This window comes from Ursus americanus, chromosome 34 (genome assembly GCF_024610735.1).
Source record: "Ursus americanus isolate L20-20 chromosome 34, mUrsAme1.1.p, whole genome shotgun sequence".
Lineage (NCBI taxonomy): Eukaryota > Metazoa > Chordata > Mammalia > Carnivora > Ursidae > Ursus > Ursus americanus.
Window position 1 is genome coordinate 885,143 of NC_142160.1, and position 25,148 is coordinate 910,290.

Consider the following 25,148-nt stretch of genomic DNA (forward strand, 5'->3'; position numbering starts at 1 on the left):
GAGGCCAGGGGCCACCTGCTCCTAGGGCCTGTGCTGGCCACGGTGGGGCACTGGCCACGGTGGGGCACCGGCCACGGTCAGTCCGTTAAGGATGCTAGTGAGACCTGCTGTCTGCAGAGCTGCCCTGCTAACAGTGAGCTGGAGTTTGAGCTTTGGGAACTCACCCCACTGTGTGCACGAGTCCTGGGTCCCTGCAAGCCTCCCTCCCTGCAGCGTGTACCCTCTGCTCCGACTGAGCTCGGTTGGGTGTCTGCAGGGGCACCAGCCGCAGTCCCAGGATCCCACAGGCTGGGTCTCAGGTCCGCATCCCCGGGCAGCCCCTCGGAAGGGGGGGAGGCAGGCCCTACACGTGGGCAGGGCCCCTCTTCTCTGGGATGCTGAGCGGGGGTGGGGGTTGGAGAAGGTGGGAGCAGGCCCTGCAGGCACTTTTCCATTGTTTGCTCATTCACTTACTCGTTCACTTGCTCTGCCTGTCAGTGGTGGGGCCGGCCCAGGCCCTGTAGCGGGTACAGGATGGAGGAATTTCATTCCCTTTCTTCCTGGATCACGCTGGGCTTGGGCAAAGCCAGCATGGGAAATGAACAGGTTGGCCGTAGGTGGCATAGCTGATCGTGTTGCCGTGCTCAGGGGGGCTTACCTGTCTGGTGGGGTCACGGTGCGAGAGGGTGCCCCCCTCGCAGGGCTGTGTCCAGAGAGGCTGTCCCCACCCCATCAGTCTGCCAGACAGAGGCCTGCTTGTCCCTGGCTGTGCCGTTTCAGCTAGGCCCTCCTACCACTGGCCCCTGGGACTCGGGGCACTCAGGCCCCCGCAGTGGCCTGTAGCCAAGGGACTCGCATCTGGAAGCCGGGGTGGTGGCCGGTCTGCTGGTGTGGAACCTCTCTGCCCTCTGTGAACTGGACAGCATCAGGGTTGAGATGTGAGGGCAGAGGTCTTGCCCAAGGATAGCTTTCTCGGCCTGGCTGGTGCATGGCTGTGCGGCAGGCCATGGCTGCTGGTAAATGTTTGCCTGAAGTGAGAGAGAGCTGCAGGTGTGTGTGGGGGGCTCTTCTCACCCGTCAGGATGTCGCCTCAGTTTTTATTCCTGGGCTTCAGGGTTGTCCCACCTGTTAGAGGTTGGGGCAGAGAATCCCCGTGGGGCGCCGGGCACGGCCTCTCTGCATCTCAGTCCTGAGCTGGGAGGTGGCTTTACCATCACCTGGAGAAAGAACCCACCTGCAGGAGGGGGCCCACTGAGCACTGGCTCCCTGTTGGATTTGGAATTCCATTTCGATCTTGGGAGGGACACATGTGTCATCTTCCCAAAGGTCATTGGAGCAACGGGATGGTCGTGCTTCTGCGTGGGCATACCCAGGAGACCTGGGCTATAGGGCAGACGGCCAAGGGGGCAGGATGGAGGAGGGTGCACACTAGGACGGTGGCCAAAAGCTTGTTTCACCTGCCATTTGTTTTACTTGATGTCACTGGGAATGTGTAAGTTTGGGCTGTATTTCATTGCATTCTTGCGTATGTACGCGTGGTGAACGTAATGGCTGAGGTGTGGTGTGATGAGTGTGCCCAGTGGTTGGACGCACCACTCTTAGGGCTCCAGGCAGGTGGGCATTTGCATTTGGGAAGTTTGTCATGCGTTTTCTGGTAAGTTTTACTGGTTCCCCCAGAGATGATGACACATATCCTTGACTTCTCCCACATCCTGGGCGGGTAAGGGACTTCGAACACTACACTTGGTCCACCCACCCCTGCCTCCTGCCTGCCATTTGCAATGTGGCTTCTAAGATTTCCTTTATGCGTTCGATTTTTAGTTTTATTTTGCTGTAATGTGCCCAGTGTGGTTTGTTTTCTGTACTTAATCGGCTCGTGGCGTATAGCACTTCTTGAATCTATGTCTGGATGTCTTGCTTCAATTTTGGAAAACTTGGGAGAGTTATTTTATGCATGTTGCTTTTGTCTCATCTTTATGCCCTCATCTTTCAGAACCCTGTTTACCCGTAGGCTGGACCTTTCCACGGTGTCTATGAACTTTGCATCCTCCTCCCTATATTTTCCACGTGTTTTGCTTCCATGTTCCAGTCTGCATATGTCCTCTGATCTGATCTTCTAGTTTGCTGATCCCATCTTCAGCTGTGTCTTAGTTGTTGCTAAGCCCATATATTGAGTTCCCTATTTCATTTCTTAGTTCTAGATTCCATTTGGTTCTAATTTCATAGATTTTAGTTCTGGTGAATCTTGGTTGTCTATTTTCCTTCTTTACTGAATTTTTATTTTTTATGTTTCAAAATTTTATCATAATTCCAGTTAACATACAGTGTTATATTCGTTTCAGGTGTACAATATAGTGATTTGTCACTTCCATACATCACCCCGTGCTCATCACAGCCGGTGCCCTCCTTCATCCCCATCACCTGTTTCCCCCACCCCACCTACCTCCCCTCTGGTGCCAGCAGTGTGTGCTCTATAATTAAGAGTGTGTCTTGATTTCTCTCTCTCTCCGTTATCTAGCTTCTTGGCTACACTAATCACAGTAATGTTAATGTCTGTCTGATACCTCCGATATTTGGATCCTTTGGGGTTTGTTGCTATTGTTTGTTTTTTCCCCCACATTGATTTTCTGTCATTTGGTCTCAGCTCCTAGTTGGCCTGGCTATTTTAGATTGGTGTATTTAAAGCTCATAGAGATATTTGAAACTGTGGGTGATTTTGTTTTCCTCTAGAGAAGATTTACTTTTGTCCCCACCAGATGCTGTAATAAGGGCAGGTTGTGTTGATCCTGTCCGGGATTGAGTGCAGGCTTTGTGAGCACTGCTCTGTTCTGTTCTATCCATTCTCCTAACATTTAAGCCTCTGGAGAGTAGGCTGAAAGCTTGGTGTTCCCTGTCTGACTGCAGAGCTCTGCCCAGTGGCTCAGCTTCTGGTTTGCGGCCTGGTGCAGATCCCTGAAGGCAGTGCCGTCCTACAGGAATGGAATGTGAGCTACGTGTGTCATGCGTGTGTTAATGGCCACATTGAATGTGTAAAAAGAACAGGTGGAATTCAGCTTGATAATATTTTTCTTTGGTTCAGTACATTCAAAGTATTGTTTTTTTTAACACGTAAGGTATAAGGTAATTAATGAGGTTTGAACAATTATACAAAAAAATGTGTCTTAGAAAGCTGGTGCATTGGTATCTTACACGTAGGTGACCTCTCGGAAGAGCCACTCGTCGAACACTCACAGCCACATGTGGCTTATGGCTGTTGTCTTGGGCTGAATGTGGGGGCTCCTGTCACACCCAGACCTGGTGGCTCATTTCAGGTGGGTGTGCAGTGAGCACCTACGGTCTTGTCTTGGTTGTGGCCCTAAGGCCCTTGCTGCCAACGTGGGAGGAACTGAGGAGTCTGTTCCCAGCATTGGGGCAGATGTGAGCTGTGGAGCCTTTCCTCACCCCAGACAGGCACTGCGTCTATCTGGCAGGGTGCCTCCTGCATCCTACCCCACCCCCTGGTACAGCGTAGGCCTCGAGGGACACCCCACCCCTGCCCCACCCCCGGTACAGCGTGGGCCTGGAGAGACACCCCACCCCTGCCCTACCCCCGGTACAGCACCTGGCCTGGAGGGACACCCCACCCCTGCCCCACCCCCTGGTACAGCGTGGGCCTGGAGGGACACCCCTACCCCCTGCCCTACCCCCTGGTACAGCACCTGGCCTGGAGGGACACCCCCACCCCCTGCCCTGCCCCCTGGTGCGGCGCTGGCCTGTAGGGACGCTGTGGATGTTCAGGCTGGGAGCATGTCTGCTCAGCAGACACTGGCCTAAGGCCATTGGTGGCCAAAGCCCCTGCAGCCTGGCCTCTGGGGCCGTCTTAGGTCTGTTGGAGGGCTCGTTCAGGCTGGACAGGGCTTCTGGACAGGAGAGGAGTGAGGTCCTAGCCACTTCTTTCGAGGGGAGGGCTTTAGAGGGTGTGGCCAGTTGCTGCCTTCTCCACAGGCAGGTATCAGGACCCTCCCCCCATGCCTGAGTAGCCAGAGCTATGGTTCTGCGGATTCCTTGGGTTGGCAGTATGTAGGGGAGAGGGGTCTGCTTTCTGGGGAGAGTCCACAGCATTCAGCAGGTTGCAAGGACCTTATGGCTCACTGCTACCCTGGTGTCCGCCAGGCTTTGGACCCCGTGCAGGGGGAGGGACGGCCATGAGGCAAAAGGGGGGTGACTCCTTTTTTTTTTTTTTTAAGACTCCTGACTGGCTCTGCCCCAGCTGGCCCTGAGCGGGGTGGTATCGAGTGTCCTGCCCCCACCCCTATCCGTGCAGGCATGTCCTTGATGGAGGTGTTTATCTTGGCTGATCGTGACCACGGTGTGTCCACATGTGTCTTGAGGTGTCCCCGTGGGGAAGCGGCCCGGTGTGGGGCTGGCCCTTCCTAGAAACCAGACCTGCAGTTGGTCAGTGCAGGGCCTGGCTGCTGCTGGGCCTCGGGTCACCTCTGCCCAGGGCTGACTGTCCCCATTGGGCGGGAGCCCAGCAGGGAGTGGCTGGTGGGTTCTCTTGCTCCTGTGCACACCGTGATGACCTGCCTGTCTGGCCCAGGGTCCTAGGGTGAGGGCAGGTGTTCCCCTGGGAAAGCAAAGCCCCTCTTGGCAGCCACAGTCCACTGCCCCGGCCTCCCGGTCTCCTTTGTCCCACTGCCCTGCTGGCCGCATCCCCTGTTCTCCTTGTCCACCTACTTCCAGAAGAGAGCGGACCCCGGGAGATCTCTGTCCTCTCCTGCTGTGTGGAGGGGACAGGGTGCAGCAAGGCCACAGCATGGCGTCAAGACCCTACGGCCGGCCAGGAGGGGCCCGCTGGACCGTGGAGGGCTGATTGCCGCAGGCCCGTCAGGGACGCCTGCTCAGGCTCCAGAGGGAGCCCGTCTTGGCCACATCTGTCCGCCGGTGCCCGGCACCATCTGTGGCCCAGGATAGGCCTGAGGTCCTGGGAGAAGTTTTGCTGGGTGGAGGGTCTGGGGCTGGGCCTAGTGCGTTCCTGCCCTGGGCATGCTGTGCCCCCTGGATGCCGGTGCCCGAGCAGGCCCTCACTCCCCCGCTGGCTTCCCACCATAGCCTGTCAGTGCTGTGAGGAGGGTGCTGGGCGTCCTACAGCTGCTCATGACCCAGACGCCTTCGTCCCAGGGGGTGCCCAGCACAGGGGGCCCGTTCCTGAAACTGACTGGACGGGGGCTGCCTGATGGTGGACAGGCGTGGCACCCTCAGGGCCAGTCCAGCCTAGGGTGGAAAGTGACATTAGGCCCCAGTGAGGATCCAGGGGTGGGGCCACCGTGACAGCTCTCCTGGGGCTGCCAGCTGGCCCGGCAGGACTGCCCTGTGACACGGCCGTAACTGGCTCCCCCGCCCCCTCCGCCGGCTGACCTGAGCCTGATGGCAGCCTGGCCTCAATCTAGTGACAGTTAAGGTTTCCCCGTGGCTGATGGCTGGTGACGGGGCAGGGCCCCCCCAGCTCGTAGGAGGTGTGTTCAGTCACCCCTGCTTTTATCCACATGTTTGCAAAAGGGCCGCTGAGCTGTTTCCAAATGTCACAAAATGTTGGCAGTGGTGGCCTTTATGCTGCCTCAACTTGTGGGACAGTTTGGATCCCCTCCCGCTCTGAGGGCACCCCCCCCCCCAGCATTTTACTCAGACCTGTGGCGGGGTGAGGGGCACCTGGCTGGCTGGTGGCACTGCCTGTGGGGGAGGGGAGGGGCCCTGGGGTGGCCCAGCACCCGTGAGGACACATCCTCCCTGGGGTCCTTGACAGAGATGACCCTGCGCAGGGACCCCTCCCGCTGTGTCTGCACGTCCTCCCAGGGGTGGTGGCCACAGGAGGGCGCCTCTTGTCAATAGCGATGCCTTTGTTGTAACCGGGAACTAGGAGAAACCCACAGACTTCATTGTTTAAGGTGAGGTCTAAACTTGTGTTTAGAAAAGTGAGTTTATTTTTAAAACGTCCGCCAGCATGAGAAGGAGCAGGTCACAGCGGGAAGAGTGTGCGTGGGGTGAGCTCAGCTCCGGAAGGGTAGGAAGGGTCAGGAAGGGTCAGGAAGGGTCAGGACGGCCCCACAGAGCTGCCGGCCTCCCCTCCCCACAGGCCAGGGCCCAGAGCCTGCCTGCGGTCCTGGCGGCCGCTGGCCCTGTGCTGACGGAAACCACAGGCGGCCTGTGTGGCTGCTGCCTTCTCTCCAGACCACAGGAGTTTTCCTCCGGCCCCGGCACTGCCCACCCGTGCCTTCACCCCGGTTTTCAGACGGTGTGATTGCATGTTTGTACCCCCCCCCCCCCAGTCCTTCCTGTGCTCCCAGAGCCTCAGTAACCATCTGGTGACTGCGTGAGGCCGACGCCAGTGCTGTGTGAGGCCACCACCCCAGGGACGTCCCAGACCCCACACACCTCCCCGCTTCAGGTGAAGAACATAGCAGCCCGGGCGTGGAGCCTTCGGCACCGCCTCCAGGCCTGGAACCCCCGCCTCCCCCGGGCTAGGGATTCCAGAGACCCTCATCCTGGGTCAGCCATCCCTGGAGCCCCCAACCTGGGCCGATTCCCTGGTGGGACAGTTCTCAGCAGAAGTCCTTGAGGCTTTCTTTTGTTTTGATTTACAACCAGAGGGGCTGGAGAGAGGGCACATGCCAGTTCGTCACCCCAGGACTCCAGCGTTGCTGGTTCTGGGCACCGTCTTCCGGCCGCTCATGCCCCCTCTCTGTCCTGTCTGTACGGAGCCCGCCTCCGCCTGCCTGGGCCCCGGGTGGCCGGGCAGCTCTGCTCCTCACGGGGTTGGTCGGGCTTTGTCTGGCTGAGGAGAGGGCTGCAGAAACCCCCCTGAGGCAGCCATGGGGGCCCCCTGGTCAGAGGACTTTACCTGTTGCCTCTGTTTGGGCCGAGCTGCTGACCCCCGGGTTGTGACCACCTGGCTGCCTGCCCCTGCTCGGAGGCTGCTGCCCATGGCCGACGAGGCCCTCTTCCCACAGGAGAAGAGACAGCGTTACCCTGGGGTGCTTCTGTCCTTTATCTGATTGGCTCCCAGTATCTTTGGGGCACCGGGTGGGTGGGAAGCTGGTGTGAGCGACCTCTCCTCCGTGTCTGGTGCGGTGACCTGTCCCGCCAGACCCCATCCCCTGCAGAACGGCCTGACTCTGGCAGGACTGGGGCTTCCCTCCTGAGGCCCAGGTTCATGACCTCAAGGCGTCCAGTCCCAGCGCATCAGTTAGGACTTCCTCTCAAGGACAGTGGCGTTGCTGATCTGATGGGGCTGACCAGCCATCAGCACACACTGACCAGGACTGGGGCCAGCTCTGTGAGGGGCACTGGGCAGCACTCTGAGGACATGCCAGCTGACCTTTTAAATTATCAAGCCGTGTGTCACGCAGTTAAAAATAGCCAGCTGGCTTAGAATATAAATGAGGTCTGCTCCCTCCCTCCTCCCACGTCCAGGCCCAGCCCAGCCCCCAAGAGGCCCGTCCTGGAAGTCTGACCACATTCCCGCTGAGTCTTTGATTTATCCCCTCTGGCATCAGCAGGGTGCCCTCCTCTCCCTCTCAGGCTTGGGGCTTGTTGGTTATGTCGTTCATGACACTACTTTTTCTCTGAAAGTCCGGTGAAGTCTTCCCATCTGCCGAGCGATGCAGGATTACGGCTTGTAAAGCATTCTGAGTTTCCTCCAGACGGTGGCTGGGAGGGAGTTGGCTGCTCCAAGCAGAAGCCTGTGGGGGTGGGGAGCACCGAGGTGCTGGGCCCTCCTCCCCCCCAACATGGCTGGGCCCAGGCAGTTGCCCCTCCCGGCGTTGCTGCGCCCCTTTCTGCCGGGCTGTGCTGAGATTTGTGGGCACGCTTGCAGTGACAGCAGGACCAGGGTGCCCAGAAGGAAGCTTCGGTCGTCACGTGGTTTGATGTCCGTTTGGCCAGGTGCTCCTTGGGTGGGACTTGCCCTCTGTCCTCGGGAGTCCGCTCCTGGCTGGGAGGGTCCGGCCTGGCCTCGGCACACACGTCACCAGAGTGGCTCGCCGTCTGGATCGGGAGATGCTCTCCTGCTGTCTTCTCCTTCTCGGGCTCCCTGTACACGTTGTTAGGGCTTCCGCTGGTTTCTTCCCGTCTCTTCGCGCTTCTCTTCTGTTCCTCTGAATTGGCTATGGATGTTTTCACTTTAATTTTTCACGTTTAAAAAACTGAGCTATTACTTACGTATGAGATTCAGATCTGACGTGTCCAAGTGGGTGAGAGGCGCACGCTCGCGTGACCCGCATCGTCTGTGAGGACGTAGGAGTTCCCGCTGCCCCCCCTGCTGCCTCCCTGCCCTAGAGGTGAGCGTCCAGGGCCTCAGCCGCGTGCCAGCTCTGCCTTTCCTGGAGTGTGCCCGTGGGCCGTCCCCGGCGGGTACTGGAGGGCAGAGGCTGGGCCTGGAGCAGGTGTGCAGCCCGCTTGTGCCCCTGGCGCGTCCAGCAGCTGTGTGTCTGGAGCCCCCAGCTGCTCCCGGCCGCCCAGCTGGTGGGCATCAGGCGGTGTCTTTGGGAGGGAATTGGCATTTTCCTAGTGACTCAGAATGGCAAGCGCCTTGTCACACGCTTCTTGGCCGTTTCTTCATCTTACCTGTTCACGCCTTTTTTTTGTTATGGAATTGTGGGAGTTCTGTGTTCTGGGTGGAGACCCTCAGCAGATACGTTATGGAGAATAGTCTCTCCAGTCTGTGGCTTGACTTTTCTTAAATAAACCATCATTTTTGCCGAGTGGAGTGTGTTTCCGTGTTGGCGTCTGGATTCAATGTTGATGTTTTTGCACCTAATGTTTCACTCAAGTTACAGAATATCTTGTCTTAAAACTGGAGCCTTAATTTGCAAGAGCACTTTCTTGATTGTTCCTTTTTTTTTTAAAGATTTTATTTATTTATTTAGAGAGAGTATGAGTGGGGGGAGGGGCAGGGGAGAGAATCTCTGGCAGTCTCCCCTCTGAGCACGGAGCCCAACGCTCTCAGGACCCTGAGGTCACGACCTGAGCGGAAATCAAGAGTCAGCCATTTAAGCCGCCGGGTGTCCCTTCGTGGTTCCTTTTTAAGCAGAATCTTGCTCTTATGTGTGTCAGCCTCCTCGATCCCCGCGAGCACATGAACTAGATTTGTTGAAGTTGTCTCTGTCCCCGAGTTCTGTTTTTCCGGGGTCAGCCGTGCACCGGTTCTCCTGGTACCTCTTGCTCTGCTAGGTCCCCCGTGTGTACCAAGAGGCCGATGAGGGTTTGTGGGGGCAGGGTTGGCGGGTGGCGCAGGTGCGGGGAGACGTCCACCCTGTGGCCTGCAGACACTGGAAACCACGGAGCTCTGGGGTTTGTTTTGCGTGCTCTGTGGTCAGAGCCCCCTGGAGGGTGAGTGGAAGGGCCACGCCAGGCTGCGGCCCGACAGGCAGGGCTGGGTGGTGGCACATGGGGGCAGGGAGCACAGGGAGGCCGCTGGGGGTGGGGTTTGGACGTGGTGGAGGGTGTCGGTGGACTTCCTGTCGTGAGCTTCGTGTGGGCGACGCCCCACAGGGACTCCCAGCCCCGGGAGGGATGGTGGTGTTGCCCTGTGCTGTGAGAACTTAACGGAGGCGTGTCTGCCGTGCCCTCCTGCACCGCTGGGCCCGGCGGGGACCCTGGCTCTCCGGTTCTCATCTGCTCTGGTTGTGAACGTGTCCTCGAGGTCGTGTGTACGTTGCAGTTGGACGATGTCTCTCTTGTGACAGCACTCAAAGCGGGTGTTGAGGACGCGAGGCCTTGAAGGTGTCTTTTGGGGGAGAGTGTGTGAGTGCTACCGTGTGGGTTTTTGAACCTTCTCTGGCTCCCAGAGATCTTTCTGCTGACGTCCCTGTGCAGGGGCTCATCCAGGCTGTGGGGTCGGTGTGGGCGATCGCAGCAGAGGGACTGGGCCAAACCCCTGGCGGCCAGGACGCCCGGTCCCCTCCCTTTCCTTGGTCCTCACACACGGAGCCCCAGGGGCGGCCGGTGGGTTCCGGCCCGGCCCCCTGGCTCCGCGGAGGGCGTCTGCAGAGCCGCGGCTGCCCCTCAGCCCGTGTCTCTCTCCAGGACCGGAAGCTCACCAAGCTGGAGAGGCAGCGGTTCAAAGAGGAGGCGGAGATGCTCAAGGGCCTGCAGCATCCCAACATCGTGCGCTTCTATGACTTCTGGGAGTCCAGCGCCCGGGGGAAGAGGTGCATCGTGCTGGTGACCGAGCTCATGACCTCGGGGACGCTGAAGACGTGAGCACGCACACCCCGCGGGCTGGACCCTGGGGTGGGCGGGTGCAGGGGCCACGGGGGCACCGGGCCTCCCACCTGCCAGGGCCTGTCGGGTGTGGATGCACAGCCCCCCGGCAGCGGCAGCCGCTGGTGACCCCCCCACCCCGCCCCGCCGCAGGTACCTGAAGCGGTTCAAGGTGATGAAGCCCAAGGTGCTCCGCAGCTGGTGTCGGCAGATCCTGAAGGGGCTGCTGTTCCTGCACACCAGGACGCCCCCCATCATCCACCGGGACCTCAAGTGTGACAACATCTTCATCACAGGGCCCACCGGCTCCGTGAAGATCGGCGACTTGGGCCTGGCCACTCTCAAGAGGGCGTCCTTCGCCAAGAGTGTGATCGGTAAGCCCCCGCCCTGGGGGCCCTGGGTGCGGCCCGACCGCTGCCTGGGGGTCCTGGGCCGTGTGCGTCCGGTGCTGAGGACGCTGGTGCCCGCGGGGCGGTGGACACTCAGCGGGGAGGAGGCCTCGATGATAGAGGGACTCGGGGCTTTGTGGCCAGAGAGGCTGGAGCAGGCAGGGAGGCGGATGCCCCAGGCCCTGAGGCTCCCCGCAGGGAGTCCCTGGGAGATGTGGGGCCCAGAGGGAGCATGTGGGGCCCAGAGGGAGCATGTGGGGCATTGGGGCCAAGGGATTTGGTGTGGGTGCTGGTTTGCTAGCCTCGTCATGTGGTTCTTGTCCTCCTCTGAGAAGCCGCCGTGGTCTTTCTGGGTCCCTGCTGTGCAGGGACTGGGGCTGTGCTGGGGTCCCGGCACACAGTGGGCGCTGGGCCGGGGCACCTCCAGGGCTTTGCAGAGAGGGCGCTTGCAAGGGCTTCGGGGTGGCTGTTGATGGGGTTTGAGACGTCTGGGGAGTGCCAGTGTGCTGCAGGGCCAGCCTGCTCCGGGGTGTGGCTCCAGAAATCCTGCTAGGATCCGCGGGGGTCGGGTGGGACCCAGAGAGACCCCCTGCCCGTTGAAGCCCTGTGTGGGGACACAAGCAGGACGAGAGGGTAACCTCAGGGGTTTGCAAGCTCATGGTTTTGATGCACATTTGGGGACAGAAACTGGCCTATTTACAGCAAATGAAACCACTGGGAATCTGGAAACTTCTCTGGCGGGGTTAGTGGGTTTGGAATGTGACATCTGGGGCAGGGTGGCCACCAGGTGTGCCCTGAGGACAGGGGCCTCTGGCAGCTCTGGGGAGCTGAGTGGTGGGGTGGGGGCCGAGCTAGGCCTCAGTCTCTCTCTCTCTGAAGTGAGCAGGGGCCTGGCTGGAGGGAGCACGCCTCTGAGCAGCGGGCAGCTCTGAGCAGGATTTGTAGGTCTGACCCTGGGGGTGGGGCACCTGCTGGAGCTCCCTGGGGCTTCCCTGGCTGGTGGCTCTGTTCCTTTTGGAGGTGGTATCAGGGGTGGTCAATGGGCTGATGTACATTGGCCCCAAGCCTAGCACAGGGGGCCCAGGTTTGTGGGGGCCCCGGAAGCTCCAAACTCATGAAGAATGAGAGGTGATTAGCACATCTCTCTGGGCATCAAGAGCCAGCAGCTGAGTGGGGGGCCTTTGGTGGGGCGGGGGGTCCCCAAACCTGTGAGTCAGGCCCCCCCACTCTGTGCTGTGTCCGAGGACCTCTCAACTGCTCGGGGGGGCGGGGGGCTTGTGGCGGCGGGCCTGGGGGCTCTGTGGCGGCCGATGGGAAAGGGGGATGCACTGGGTGAGACGGTGTCCTCGTCACAAACACTGTGGCCACAGCCCCGTGATGCCATGTGCACACCCAGCTGTGGGTTACGTGCCCCTCGGGGGTTCGTCCCCGAGAGCCACCTGCCTGTGATGGCGTCAGCACCCTCTCCCTGCGTCTGCGTTGGCTAGGTCCTGACCTGGTGCTGCCTGCAGGTGTTCATGGCCATGGTGGCCGGGACACCGGGAATGTGGGGCCAGGGGGCCGTGGAGGTGCGCTGGGCTCACACCTGTGTGGGTGTGTGAGCACAGGCATGTTCTTTTTAACACTCAGATTTAAGTGGCTGCAGAGTGAGGAAAGAGAAGACAGTTTGTGTCCGTGGCCCAAGCACACGTGGGCGTCCCCATCCCTGCTCGGAGCTGGCCCCCTCCCCTGCACCCACACCTCCTGTGGCCCCCCCCCCACCGAAAGGCAGGCTGTGTGGGGCCTCAGGGTGGCTCAGCCAGCTTCCCTCTTCCCCTGTGGATGCCCACAGCCAAGTGGAAATCATTGTCAGCACAGTCATGTGGTCCAGAACCCCAAAAGATGGAGATATTCTGAGTGCAAGGTCCCTCAGACTCCTGTTCTCTCTCCACCCTGGTCCTGTTATTTCTGATTTGCAATCTCCTAGAATTCTTTTTTTTTTTTTTTGGTTAAGATTTTACTTACTTGAGAGAGCGAGCGTGCACACGAGCGGGGTGGGGGCAGGTGGAGAGGGAGAAGCAGGCTCCCCACTGAGCAGGGACCCAGCGCAGGGCTGGATCCCAGGACCTAGGAATCACGACCCGAGCTGAAGGCAGACGCTTCACCAACTGAGCCACCCAGGCACCCCTGGAATCCCCTAGAATTCTTTATACACACACGTAAACCTAAAGATAGATTCCCGATTTTGCCATTTCTTACCCCAAATGTTAACTTGCTTTGTTAAACACGTAATACATGTTAAATTGGAACAGTGGGTACGCGAGAAAAAGTTGAAACGTCCTGTAATCTCTGCATCCCAGAGAGCCATGAAAACATCTGATGACCCCGTCTGTGCTTTTGAATGCAGCCTGTGCTGGTCTGCATCTGGTTCTTCAAGAAACGGGAGCGTTTGGGAAGCGTTGAGGTGGAGGGAGTGGAGAAGGTGGAGACCTTCCCGACGCTCCCCTCTGCTTCACGTTTGGCTGGACAGGCGCTTGGCTGGACCTGTTTTAATAAGAGGGTTTTGTGATTTTTTTAAAGTAGAAGCTTGTTATAGAAAAGTAAAAAGACCCCAAGCAGTGTAACTAAAGGAAGAATCAGCCGGAACCCCACCTCCCTGACGTCCGTCTTGGGTCTGTGCTTGCGGTTTTGTGCAGAGCTCACTGCGCAAACGGCCGAGTACTTTGTTTCACTCCATCGGCTGAAAAATTCTGAGGAAGCGTCATTTTGGAACAGCCTGTGCTGGGAACACCTGGCCGGCACCTTCAGCAGAGACACTCGTTTCCGTGCCGCCTGACACGTGGTGTCTGTCCGGGGACATCTGGGGCCTTTGCGGGATTTTGTGGGGACCGTGAGTCTGTGTCTGCCGCGGGTGGTCGGGCCCGTGGCCAGCAGGGGCGTGTGCCTCGGCGTGCGGCGCCTCCCGTGCTCGGGGCACAGACTGTGCCCTTTGAAGTAACGGGCTCGGAGCTGTGGGGGCTCCTAGCGCCATGAGCCGCTGCGACACCTGGCATCAGGAGGGTCCGGGAGTTTTCAGGAACTTTCTGCAGAGCAGGCCTTTTAGAACCGCAGATTCTGGGCCTGATGGGGAGGGGCTCCCCGGCCCAGTGACCGCTGACCCCGTGTCCGTTGCTCCCGGGCACAGGTACCCCTGAGTTCATGGCGCCCGAGATGTACGAGGAGCATTACGACGAGTCCGTGGACGTCTACGCCTTTGGGATGTGCATGCTGGAGATGGCCACCTCGGAGTACCCATACTCCGAGTGCCAGAACGCCGCCCAGATCTACCGGAAGGTCACCTGTGTGAGTCCACTGGCCACCACAGAGGGCCGTGCTTGGTGAAACGCTCACAGCACCGTGTGAGGAAGGGAAGGATGCTGTCACAGAGGGGAAACTGAGGCTGTCTAACTCAGCGGGGCGGCCACTGAGGTCTCTGAACTGGCGGTGGACGCGCGTGGCCCTGGCGGTAGTGTGGGTGCAGTGGCCTTGTGCGTGGCCGAGGCTGAGCACCTTCGAGGCCTCTCCAGGCGGCACCCGGCTGCCTGTCCCCAGAGCCCTCCTCCCGGGCCGCTGGCTCTCCCGTGTCCTGTGTGCGCCCAGGCAGCCGTCCGCTTTCGTCAGGTGGCTTCAGCTCTGCGAGCAGATCAGCCTGTCCTCCCACCGCGATGTCCTGCCTGGTGAGGCCGTAGCTTTTCTGGGCACCAGGCCCCATGAGCCCCGCGTCCTGGCCGCCTTGCCCCGGCCCGGAGCCCCACTCACTTGTGCAGGTGCGTGAGGAGCGTGGTCCTTGGCAGCCCGGGGCCCCCGCCCTGCCCGCTGCCCCGCGCCCCCCACAGGTTGTAGCTCATTTCTTTTTTTTTTTTTTTTTTTTTAATATTTTTATTTATTTATTTGACAGAGATAGAGACAGCCAGCGAGAGAGAACACAAGTAGGGGGAGTGGGAGAGGAAGAAGCAGGCTCATAGAGGAGGAGCCTGACGTGGGGCTCGATCCCGGAATGCCGGGATCACGCCCTGAGCCGAAGGCAGACGCTTTAACCGCTGTGCCACCCAGGCGCCCCGGTTGTAGCTCATTTCTGCCCTCGGTCTTCCTTCACGTATTTGAGCCTCCTGTGTGGTGCGGAGGGTGTGAGCGGGACGGCGGGCTTTTTGGCTGGAGCTTGTCAGAGACGCAGAGGGAGGCATGCGGCTCCTCAGTGATGCTGGCAGGACAGGGCGGACTTGTTGGCTGTGGACGGTGGTCCTCCATGGGGCAGGGGTCACCCGAGGAGGCTAGGGCCTCACTCCCAGGCCTTGGGGTGTGTGGAGGGGGCAGCCTGCCAGCCCTCCTTCTTGGGTGCCCGCATGGACGGGGCTGTGGTCCGTGCGCTGGGCTGAGGGACACCGGACTGATTCCCTGATTCCCACTGGGGTGCTCCTCAGCCGGCCTGGATCCCTCGTTGAGGCCCCAGGAAGCGGGGCTCCTGTGCGGACCCGTGTCAGCTTGGGCTAGGCAAGGTCAGGCCCCACCCTTGCTCCCCGAGGAAACCAGATGGGAGGCGTGTTCCCCGCCTGCTGGCGTGGTTTGCAGGAACGCCCTGTGGGCCCAGTGGCGCCTCGTGGCACACACAGCCACACCGGTCCAGCCCCGGCATCTGCCCTGACCCGAGGTCCCGCAGGGATTCGGCGTCCCCGCTGCCAGCACCCCGACTCCATGCTTCCGAGTCTGGGGACACGAGCCCCTTTGAAACAGCACCCATTCCTCTCGCACGTTCTTCTCCTGCTTTGTGGGCCTCAGCTTACCTGCATGATCTCAGGCCGCCTGCCTCCCGCCAGGACCCTGGCCCTTTCTCGTATCATAACTAAACCTTTTTTTCTGTTGGCTTCAGTGGCATGGCCTGAGGCTCTCATCTCCGAGGGGAGCCCCTTGGCTGTGCCTAGAGCCCAGTGTCCCAGTCCATTGCTGCACAACACGACCCCCCACTGGGTATGGGCCTGGGGTCCTACCCTCCTGGGTCTGCCTCTGGGCCGGAGGCCGCCGGGTACTCCCGCTCTGTGGGAGAGCGCACGGGTCATGTTCTCTACTTTAAAAAAAACAAAACCAAACAGCCCCCCAAAAAACCCAGCCAAGATGAGACTTTGAAGGCAGTCTTGTTGAAGAATGGGATGGTTGAGGCCCCCGTGTGTTTAGAATGGTTAAGAATCAGTTGTCCCTCCCCCAAGCCCCTGCCCCCAGCCCAGCCCCTGATTCTTCTAGAGTCCCCCTGCCCGTGGGCTGCATCCCAGGGTTCTGCTCTCGTGTCACGGCTGTCACTGGCCGAGCTGCAGCCACCCCGCCAGCACCCACCGGGTCTGTGGTCGGTGTGCATGCTCCCGAAAGCCGCCCGGCTGCAGAACTCCGTGGCACAGACACTTACAAAACCCTGGAGTCACCAGGCCTTGGAAGTCAGCCCTGCCCGCGGCCACAGTGGGGCAGAGCATGTGGTGCCCTGGGCCAGCAGCCGTGACCGCACCGTGCCCATGGCACCCTCGGGGGAGGGTGTGGTAAGGAAGGTGGTCGCCCTGCCCGCCTGCCGCATCTGCGCCCGACGTGCGAACGCTCCTGTCAGGCGGGGGCTGGGTCGGGCTCTTCCCCAGACCCCGCTGCTTCTGACAGCCCCTCCTCAGGACTCGGTGTGAGCTGCGTCCCCAACCAGCTTGTGCCCCTCCTGCCTTCCTCTGGGCAGGTTAGTGCCCCCGAGCGGGCAGGAAACAGGTCCTGTCCTGTCGGTGACTCTGGTCCTCTGGTCTTACAGGGCATCAAGCCTGCCAGCTTTGAGAAAGTGCACGATCCTGAAATCAAGGAGATTATTGGGGAGTGCATCTGCAAAAACAAGGAGGAAAGGTGAGTCCGGTGGGGCGCTGGGTCTGGGTAGATCACCACAGCTGCCCGCGCTCCCGGCAGACGGGCTGCTTTGGGCCAGGGTCCCACCTCTGCTGCCAGAGCACGCTCCCTGGCTTTGGGGGCCATCCCGGAGCTCCCCCCTTTGCCAGCTGCTTCTCACCCACCCAGCCTGGAGCAGCGGCTCCCCCGTGCCCTCAGCCTGCCTCTCCTGTCACCTCCATGCACCCACGGCTCAGCCGAGAGCTCACAAGTCAGAGCCCTTGAGCTGCCCCCAGCCCAGCCCCAGGTCCTCAGCTGGTCAGCCAAGAAGCCTCCCACCCCCTCTTGTCCTCTTCCCCTCCCCCCCCTCCTCCCTCCTCGGCCATTCCCCTCCTCCTCCTCCTCCTCCTCCTCCTCCCCCTTACTCCTCACTCCTCCACCCTCCCCTTTGTCTTCTGTCTGCCTCCTCCCACCTTCATCTTCCCCTGCCCTTCCCTCATCTCATCCCCATCCCTTTCCGTCCTCTCCCCCCCACACCTCTTGCCCCCTCGTGTGCCCTCCCGACCCTGTGCACCCAGCACACGGCCATCCTGTCACTGTCCTCACCCTTGATCCGTGTTCTTTTCCACGGTCATCACCTCTCACTCAGGCGTCCCGTTCTGATCCTTGGACTCCCTCTCCTGCCCCCTGCAGGTTACTGTGTTCTATTCTTTTAGAGAAAATAACTAAGGAATTGTGAAGTAGAACTCAGGAAAGTATAGAAACAACCACGTAGAGCTAAAGAAGCCTCAGAGCAGACCCCACAAGACACCTTCCAGACCAGGACCAGCTGGGGCCACGACCTCTGCTCCCCAGGGCCCCTCAGGCATGCGTCTGCTCCCCCTTTCCCGTGTGGTGAGCTTCCACAGGGCGTGGGCTCCACCTGTCCATGGGACACCGTGATGAGGGAGGGGCCCCCGGAACAGGCAGGACGCTGGGAGGAAGCCAGGCCCAGGATGGCACCAGGGCCAAGCTCCTGTTTAGGGATGGGGAGTGGTTACTATGAGAACGCCCAGCAGCCGGGACGCCCAGGGCTCCAGGCTTCAGACTCACCTGTGACCCCTGGGAGTTCGCCTCCGCAGGCCTGTCTGCACGGTGCAGAGCCAGGTTTGGAAACTTCACTGCCCCGAGTTTCTTGCGATGGGGATATTTACTTTTTATACTGAGAGGAAGAAGCAGCCTTCAGCGCTGTGCAGCGAGCCGTGTGCAGGTGTAATCTCCCTTCACCCCGGGAGTAAACTGTCGCATGCTGCCCGCGAGGACTGTGCTGCCCGCTGGGCAGTAGTCGGAGAACTCTCTACGAGGAGCTGGGCGCTCTGGGGCTTCACCAGCAGCCGTGCCCTCACCGTCCCGTCGGCTGCCCCTCCTCAGGTACGAGATCAAGGACCTGCTGAGCCACGCCTTCTTCGCGGAGGACACGGGCGTGCGGGTGGAGCTGGCGGAGGAGGACCACGGCAGGAAGTCCACCATCGCCCTGCGGCTCTGGGTTGAGGACCCCAAGAAGCTCAAGGGCAAGCCCAAGGACAATGGGGCCATAGAGTTCACCTTTGACCTGGAGAAGGAGACGCCTGATGGTGTGGCGCAGGAGATGGTAAGGGGGCGCTCGCTGCTGGATGGGGTGGCAGGTACCTGCGGCTGCAGGGTGTGCCTGGAAAGATGTGGTCTCCAGAGGTTTGCAGGAGCTCAGGACGGGTGTGTGTGCAGGACAGCGTGGTGGGGCCCCCGCGGCGCAGAGGCTGGCACCCGCCCCGAGGCGGTGTCATGAGGGGTCCCGTGCAGCGGGGTGCAGAGGGACGGAGCCGCGGGTATATCGGGAGGGTGTGTTGACCAGAGTCTTGCTGACTGTGTGTGAATTGGGACTTTGGTCTGAGCTGTCGCTTTGTTGCTGAGGGCCGTGTGTCCGGGAGCAGGCGTGTTCGTGTTCCGCGTCTCGGAGGGAAAGAGGCGCACGTGAGAAGGAGACACGGATTTTTTCTGTAGGAAGCGAGCACAGGCGTAGCCACGCTCGCTGCAGGAGAGACCGCACCCTCTTACCTAACGTAGCACGCCTTTCAAAAAACGGGTGCGTTACAACTGGACGCCCCGGCCATGGTGGGTTTCAAGGAGGAGGCTGTGGACTGTGGGCCCTGGGGGGCCCTGGGACGGGAGTCCACGCTGGTCCTCAGGCCCCTGCTCATGAGCGATGAGGGAACCGGCCGGCTTTGCACGGCAGATGTGGGCTGTGGGCTCAGGCTCCGCAGGGCGGCTGGAGCGCACCCGGGGCGCAGCAGGTGAGGGTCCCGGGATCTCGCCGAGGGTGGTGCATCAGGGCGGGGCTGGCAGGGCGGGAGCTGTGTGGGCGGGGCCTCGGCCTGCGCGGTGGCGGCCTGCACGTGTGGTGAGCCGACATCCCGCTGATGCCGGGGGCCCAGGTCGGGACCACCGCGCCTTCCCGGCTGCCGGCACATCCCTGGGCCCCGACACGGGGCAGCGCTGCTCTCAGTGGATCCGATGGCTGTGTCACTTGCACGTGTGAGAGGATGTTGAACTCAGTACTATGGGGGAGCTGCAGTGTGACCAGCAGCAGGTCAGTCCCGTGATTCAGGGCCGCTGTTCCTCCTTGCGCGGCCGCAGTGCGGTCCCCTCCCACCTGCTGCTGAAGTTAGCGCACAAATATTCACGAGCCGGGTGACATGCAGGCCGCTAGCCCAGTAGCGACGGTCGAGGCTGAGAGTCCTGGGGGGCCCATGGGAATGGAGGACCAGGCCAGGAGCTAGTGCTGTCCTGGTGGCAGGAGGAGGGGAGCTGGGTCCCTGGGGCGGCCGTGAGGGCTGTGTCCACTAGGGCTGGAGAGGCTGGGCCAGTGTGGGCACCTCAGGAAGCACCGGGGGCGGGCAGCGCTCCGGGTCCTCCGTGAGCACCATGCCTGCTCCACACGCCCAGGGAGCCTTCCTGCCCAAGATGGATTCCGGCAAGAGCCCAGCAGGGTCAAGCGCCACAGCAACGCAGGGGGACGATGGGACTACAGCACGGGTGGATTCCTGTGCCTCAGTTGGACCAGGCTTCTCCTCCAGTTCTGGGCTGGTTCTTGGTTCCATTGCTCTTCAGTCGTAGGACCTGGTGGTGCCCACATGTGACCTGGGACCTTTTCTGGGACCACCCATCCTCCCGAGTGACCCCTCCCTACTCTGCCTCCATGGTCTCCCTCCACATGGCGGACCCCACAGGCCCTGTGCCCACATCTGGGCCTGCTGCCTCGCCTGCCCTCAGCGCGGTCCCCCTGGGTCTTGACTGGACTTGGTGGGCAGTGTCCATGAGTTCACGGTGGAGACCCCTGGGCCCAGCGCTTCCCTCCATCACCTTTAAAAGCACGTTTTTGTGACAAGCGTCCTACGGGCAGTACGACATCCATGCAGACTGGGCTCACTGTGTTTGGTTGAAGAATGACAGAATGACGTGGACCCCCCTCCGCTTGGGGACTGGGATGAGCCAGTGCCGAGCTGACAGCGGCCACGTTCCCACAGTGGTGTCTCGGCCCTGTGCCAGTGGCCCGTTGGGCCTGGCCTCTGCTGCCCGCTCCTTTCCTGCTGGCCGGTGCCAGCCTCCCTGCCCTGCCCCCCTGGAGCCGCCACATCCCACCTCGGGGCTTCTCTAGGCCGCCCCTGGGCTAGGTGCCCATGGAGGAGCCGTCGTGGGGCAGCGTTTCTGGGCTCACTGCTCCCTGCCGCTCTGGGTGGTCACTTATTGACGGCTTTAACTGCTCACACCTACTTCTTCAAGCGTGGGGTCCAGCATCAGTGAGCCCCAGCGCCGGTGTCCTCACCTAAAGCCAGTCTCCCAGCAGCTGGGTCCGGGGAGGGCATGGGACAGATCGAGTGCCCTGGGGGCCGAGAGAAGGGCAGGTCCTCTGGGGACCTGGGTTGGCTTTGACCTAGATGTGACCCCTTGTGAGGACCCCAGGAGAGGGGCTCGCAGCCCAGCCCAGGGTCCCCGTGTCCCTGCGCCAGCCCTCCTGCCTTCACGGGTAGTCGATGTTTCAGTGTGGCAGAGAACGGGGCTAAGTTCTCCCCGTCTGGGAAAAAAATAGAAGCAACACCTCGGAGAGGATCGCCGGGGGGTGACCGCGAGGACGGAGACGGAAGGAAAACTGGGCCACGGGCAGAAAATAGAAGCAGCGGGCAGGCGCGTCTGCGGGGCGCCTTCCCGTCAGCGGTCTCCGGTCGGGGCGCTGGGCGGGCAGCACTGACTTCAGCCCCAGCCGCCCGCCCGCGTCCTGGCCGCGTGCCGCCGCGCACACCACTGCTGTCTGTGCCTGAATCAGGAGGCAGGCTGATGGCCGAGACGTCTCAGATTGTAACACGGTTCCTTCTGTGCGGTGGGGTAGAGAGCTTTTGAACGAATCCGTCAGGAACTTACAGAAAAGTTGCAAATGTGCGACAAAGAACCGTTTGAGATGCCATCTAGGCCTGCTGCCCTGCCACCCGAATGTGCCCGCCTGTTTGCTCACAGACAGCGACTTTCCTGCTCAGCTACCTTGGCCGTCAGAACCGGGAGAACCACCTCGGGCCTGCCTGGGGTCCTCTGATGTGTGGCGACACGTTCACGGCAGGAGCTCGTCCTACAGTGACCGTCTTTGGTCATCCTGTCATGAAGGGCAAGGGCTCGGCTCCCTCGCAGTCATGTTGGCGTGTCTGCGGGGCACTGGGTATGGGGCTCTGTCCTCACCATGGCCAGCCCTCTGAGGACACTCCCCATGAGCACGCGGTCGAGGGGCGTCTGCCCACGGTCTCCGTGTGCAGTGACAATGAGTACGTCATGGGGGTGTACCTTGAAACTGTACAAATACCCATTTTCGCCAAACTTTCCATTTATTTGTATCTCTGTGGACTATGGTTTTGTTGGTGAGTTATCTGTGACCGCGTGGTACGTTTCCCAGACGCAGCCCTGTACACGATTGTGGTCTCATACCTCGTGGTCAGGAATCTGGGAGTGGCTTAGTGGGTCCCCCACGCTGTGTGGCTGGGGTGTCGGCCGGGGCTGACCAGGCTGAGGGTCGTTCGGCGTCCATGCCCGCTCACCTGGCTCCTGGCCGGAGACTCGATTTCTAGCCGGCGGGTGGTTCCCTAGGCCACTCGTGGTACAGCTTCCTGGAGCAAGTGATCCACGTGTGGGGGGGTGTGCAGGGAGGGACAGGGACGGCACAGCGTGGCATCCTGTGTGGCCTCAGCCCAGCAGTGACAGTTGCGTTTCCCTTGTGTGCACTCGCGGACACGCCCCTCAGATCATCGTGGTGTCACTGCATTTTGATGCCCAGAACGTCCACGTTTGGCCTGTGGCCCTGGCTCCTGTGTCCTCCTGCACGTCCCCTCGGTTCTCTGCGTCTGTCCTGGCTTTCAGGCACCATGAGGTGTCTAGGCCCCTTGTCCTTCTCCTCCCCACCCACTCACACTGGCCAGACTCCAGGGGCCACCCCAGGCCTGCCCAGTGTTCTGTACGCTTGCACACACGCCATGCCACACGCTCGCATCTGCATCCAGGCGTGCTTAACGTCTATTTTATGTTGAAAGCCGCGAGCTCCCGTGGTCCCCGACCAGCGCCAGAACGTTTGCACTTGTCCCTCTCCACACGGGGCTGCCGCGGTGACGTTGTGGAGACTGGCCTCTGCTGTGCCTGGTTCACCACAGATGTTCTCAGGGAGAGCCGGGCCGCTTCCCAGAGATCCAGGGCTCCTTCACACGTGCTCTCCCAGCGCTCTCCTGGGAATGGGCGCCTACCCTGCCGGTCTCAAGTTCCACGGTGCAACTGCTTCCCTGCGTGCCTTCTCGGGGAGTGCCCAGGGCCCGCCTTCGGGAGGCAGCTGAGGCTCTCTGCCCTCACCCCACAGGCACGAGCACCTGCCTCGTCCTCACTGTCCTGGGACGGGGGCTGTGCAGGTTCAGAGGGCTGTGCTTCCTGCGGGTTTACCGTTGGCGGGAGGGTATTTCCTTTGGGAAGATGAGAGCGTCTCTGAGAGACGTGGTGAGGACCTGAGGAGGGACTTCTGCAGAGACGCCATGAGCGGGAGGTGGCGGTGCAGACGGCAGGGCCCCGGTAATGACACGGCACCTCCTTTTGCAGATTGAGTCAGGATTCTTCCACGAGAGTGACGTGAAGATTGTGGCCAAGTCCATCCGAGACCGTGTAGCATTGATCCAGTGGCGGCGGGAGAGGATCTGGCCGGCTCTGCAGCCCCCGGAACAGCGGGAGCCAGGCAGCCCCGACAAGGCCAGGGGCCCGCCCGCACCCCTGCAGGTCCAGGTGACCTACCATGCGCCAGCTGGGCCGCCGGAGCCCGAGGAGCCCGAGGCAGACCAGCACCTCCTCCCCACCGCGCTGCCGGCCAGCGCCACCTCCCTGGCCTGTGAGTGCCGCCCTCCCCACGCCCTCACACCCTGTGCGTGCTGCAGGCATGGACCGCGGGTGTAGGCGAGCCTTCTTCCTGGGGTGGGGGTTGGGATGTCTTTGGCTCCCTGAAGCCCAGCTTCTTAGGATAAGTGGGGACAAACGGGCAGACAGTCCAGAGCCTCCCGTGCCCCAAGCCAACAGGACGGAGTGGCTCCATCCAGCTCCTCGTTCCGTGTAGAGTGCGTCAGTCCTGTGCCCGGCGGGGGCGTCCCTGCTGGTCTCCAGTGGTCATGGCGCTCTGAGCCATGACCTTTGCCACCAGGATTATCTGTCCCCAAGGTTATGTCTCTTGTAGTGCCCGACCTTTGAAACCTTTACCACATTTCCCAGAGTGTCAGTGATGGGTCGCTGGGAATCACTCTGAATCTCCGAAACTGGGAGAGAGAATCCTGTGTTTTCTGCACGTCCAGGCAGAACGGTGTCCTGCCTCTGCCCTCGGTGGCCTAAAAATGCAGCAGTGAGCTGCGGGTCAGGACATGGCGTTTCCTGCCCATCCTGTGAGTAAGAGCCTGCCCAGGCCGCTTTTTCAGGTTGCTCGTGTCGACAGACCAAAATAGCCTGTTCAGTTACTTAATAGGCACATACTTCATTTATCATTAAAATTATAGCTAACGTTCTTCAAAGTAGGCTATTTAAATTCAAACCAGTAGCTGCCTGTCACTTGGAGACCGTTCGCTTGCCGTTGGCTTCCTTCCGACCTGCTCAGGTTTGCCTCGGAGAATGAAATCGCTACATCATCGCTCCGTTTTTCGATAAACCAGAAAATTAATGGGCACTAACTTTGTGTTGGAAAAAGCTTTCCTGATGACACGCCACTTCCCACTTTAAAAACTTGACCGTCAGTGGGGAAGTTTCTAGGCAGGAAAGGAGAGACCGCCACACTCTGCTGTGGTCAGGGGTCCCGGCACAGCCCCGGCCACGGTACAGACGCGGATCGCAGGCGGGTTCAGTGTGGGTGGGTGGTCTGTCCGCGAACATCCTCTTTCTGTCCACTCAGAGCAGCTCTGTCACTTCAACAGCAGTCACTCCCAAAACATGTTTCACCCGTTTGTGGTGATTTCTGGAAAGCAGATGTGTGTAAAATTCTAACAGTACGAGAGGGCGTGCAGGTGAGTACCCCTCCCGAGGCCGCAGCTGGGACCTGTCTCCTGATGGCAACTTCCGGAGAGAACGTGCACGTGTGATCATTCACGCACACACGCGTGTGCATACACGGACACCCGCACACGTGTGTGCGGCACACACATGTGCACACCGCTCTGTGTATCTCCATTCACGGCCCAACACCCACCCGCACCGTGCCGTGGGCACAACACGAGGCCCGTGCCCGGCTGTCCCTCTGGCCACAGTGCGTGTGGATGGCCTGAAAACTCTGCCTCATCAAGGTGAAATGATGGGACTGCAGGCTGCACGCACATCACGGGGGAAGGGACCTGAGGGGCGGGCAGACACGCTTGGGCACGGCGGAAGGTGCGGCCAACACCGTGTGCTGGGGCGCTCCACCGCGCCGTGTGCGAGCTGCCCGCGTCAGCTCACGTCAAGCTCAGCGACAGGGTGTGGGCCAGCGCCCAGGGACCGCAGCAGCCTTAAAGACGATTTTTTAGTTTTCATTTTTTAAATTTATTTTTAGAGAGTGCATGTGTCTAGGGAAGGGGAGGGGCAGAGGGAGAGGGAGAAAATCCCAAGCAGCTCCCCGCTGAGCGCAGAGCCCGGCACCCACGACCCTGAGATCGTGGCCTGAGCCGAAACCAAGAGCTGGATGCTCAGCCGACTGAGCCACCCAGGCCCTGGAGATGATTTTTAAATTAATTTTTAATTATAGAAATAAACACATTCCCTTAAAAAATTTAAAATGTGGCATATATGGTTAGAGTTGGTTTATGTGAAATTTGCCAGGTTTGTACACATTTCTTTTTCTCACACATACAGTTTGTCTTTGTGTGTTTCTGTGTCTTTGTGTCTCTATCTCTGTATCTCTGTGTGTTTGTCTCTGTCTTTGTGTCTGTCTCTGTGTTTGTCTTTGTCTCTCTGTGTCTCTCTCTGTGTCTCTGTGTTGCTGTGTGTCTCTGTGTTGCTGTGTGTGTCTTTGTCTCTCTGTGTCTGTGTGTCTCTGTCTCTGTGTGTCTCTCTGTCTCTGTGTGTCTGTGTATCTCTCTGTGTCTGTGTGTCTGTCTTTGTGTCTCTCTGTCTCTGTGTCTGTGTCTCTCTGTCTCTGTGTGT

At 60.3% G+C, this 25,148-nt stretch overlaps 1 protein-coding gene across 12 annotated transcripts in view; it reads left to right on the forward strand.

Moving 5' to 3' along the window:
• Positions 1 to 25,148, forward strand: part of WNK2 (WNK lysine deficient protein kinase 2) — a 117,656-nt gene that overhangs the window by 21,668 nt on the left and 70,840 nt on the right. For all 12 annotated transcript variants that reach the window (XM_087858900.1, XM_045772508.2, XM_045772503.2 and 9 more), the window contains exons 3-8: positions 10,042 to 10,214; positions 10,372 to 10,592; positions 13,771 to 13,928; positions 16,399 to 16,487; positions 17,877 to 18,096; positions 22,602 to 22,884. In XM_087858900.1, the coding sequence (XP_087715026.1) occupies positions 10,042 to 10,214; positions 10,372 to 10,592; positions 13,771 to 13,928; positions 16,399 to 16,487; positions 17,877 to 18,096; positions 22,602 to 22,884 (1,144 nt within the window). The remainder of the gene's footprint in view (positions 1 to 10,041; positions 10,215 to 10,371; positions 10,593 to 13,770; positions 13,929 to 16,398; positions 16,488 to 17,876; positions 18,097 to 22,601; positions 22,885 to 25,148) is intronic.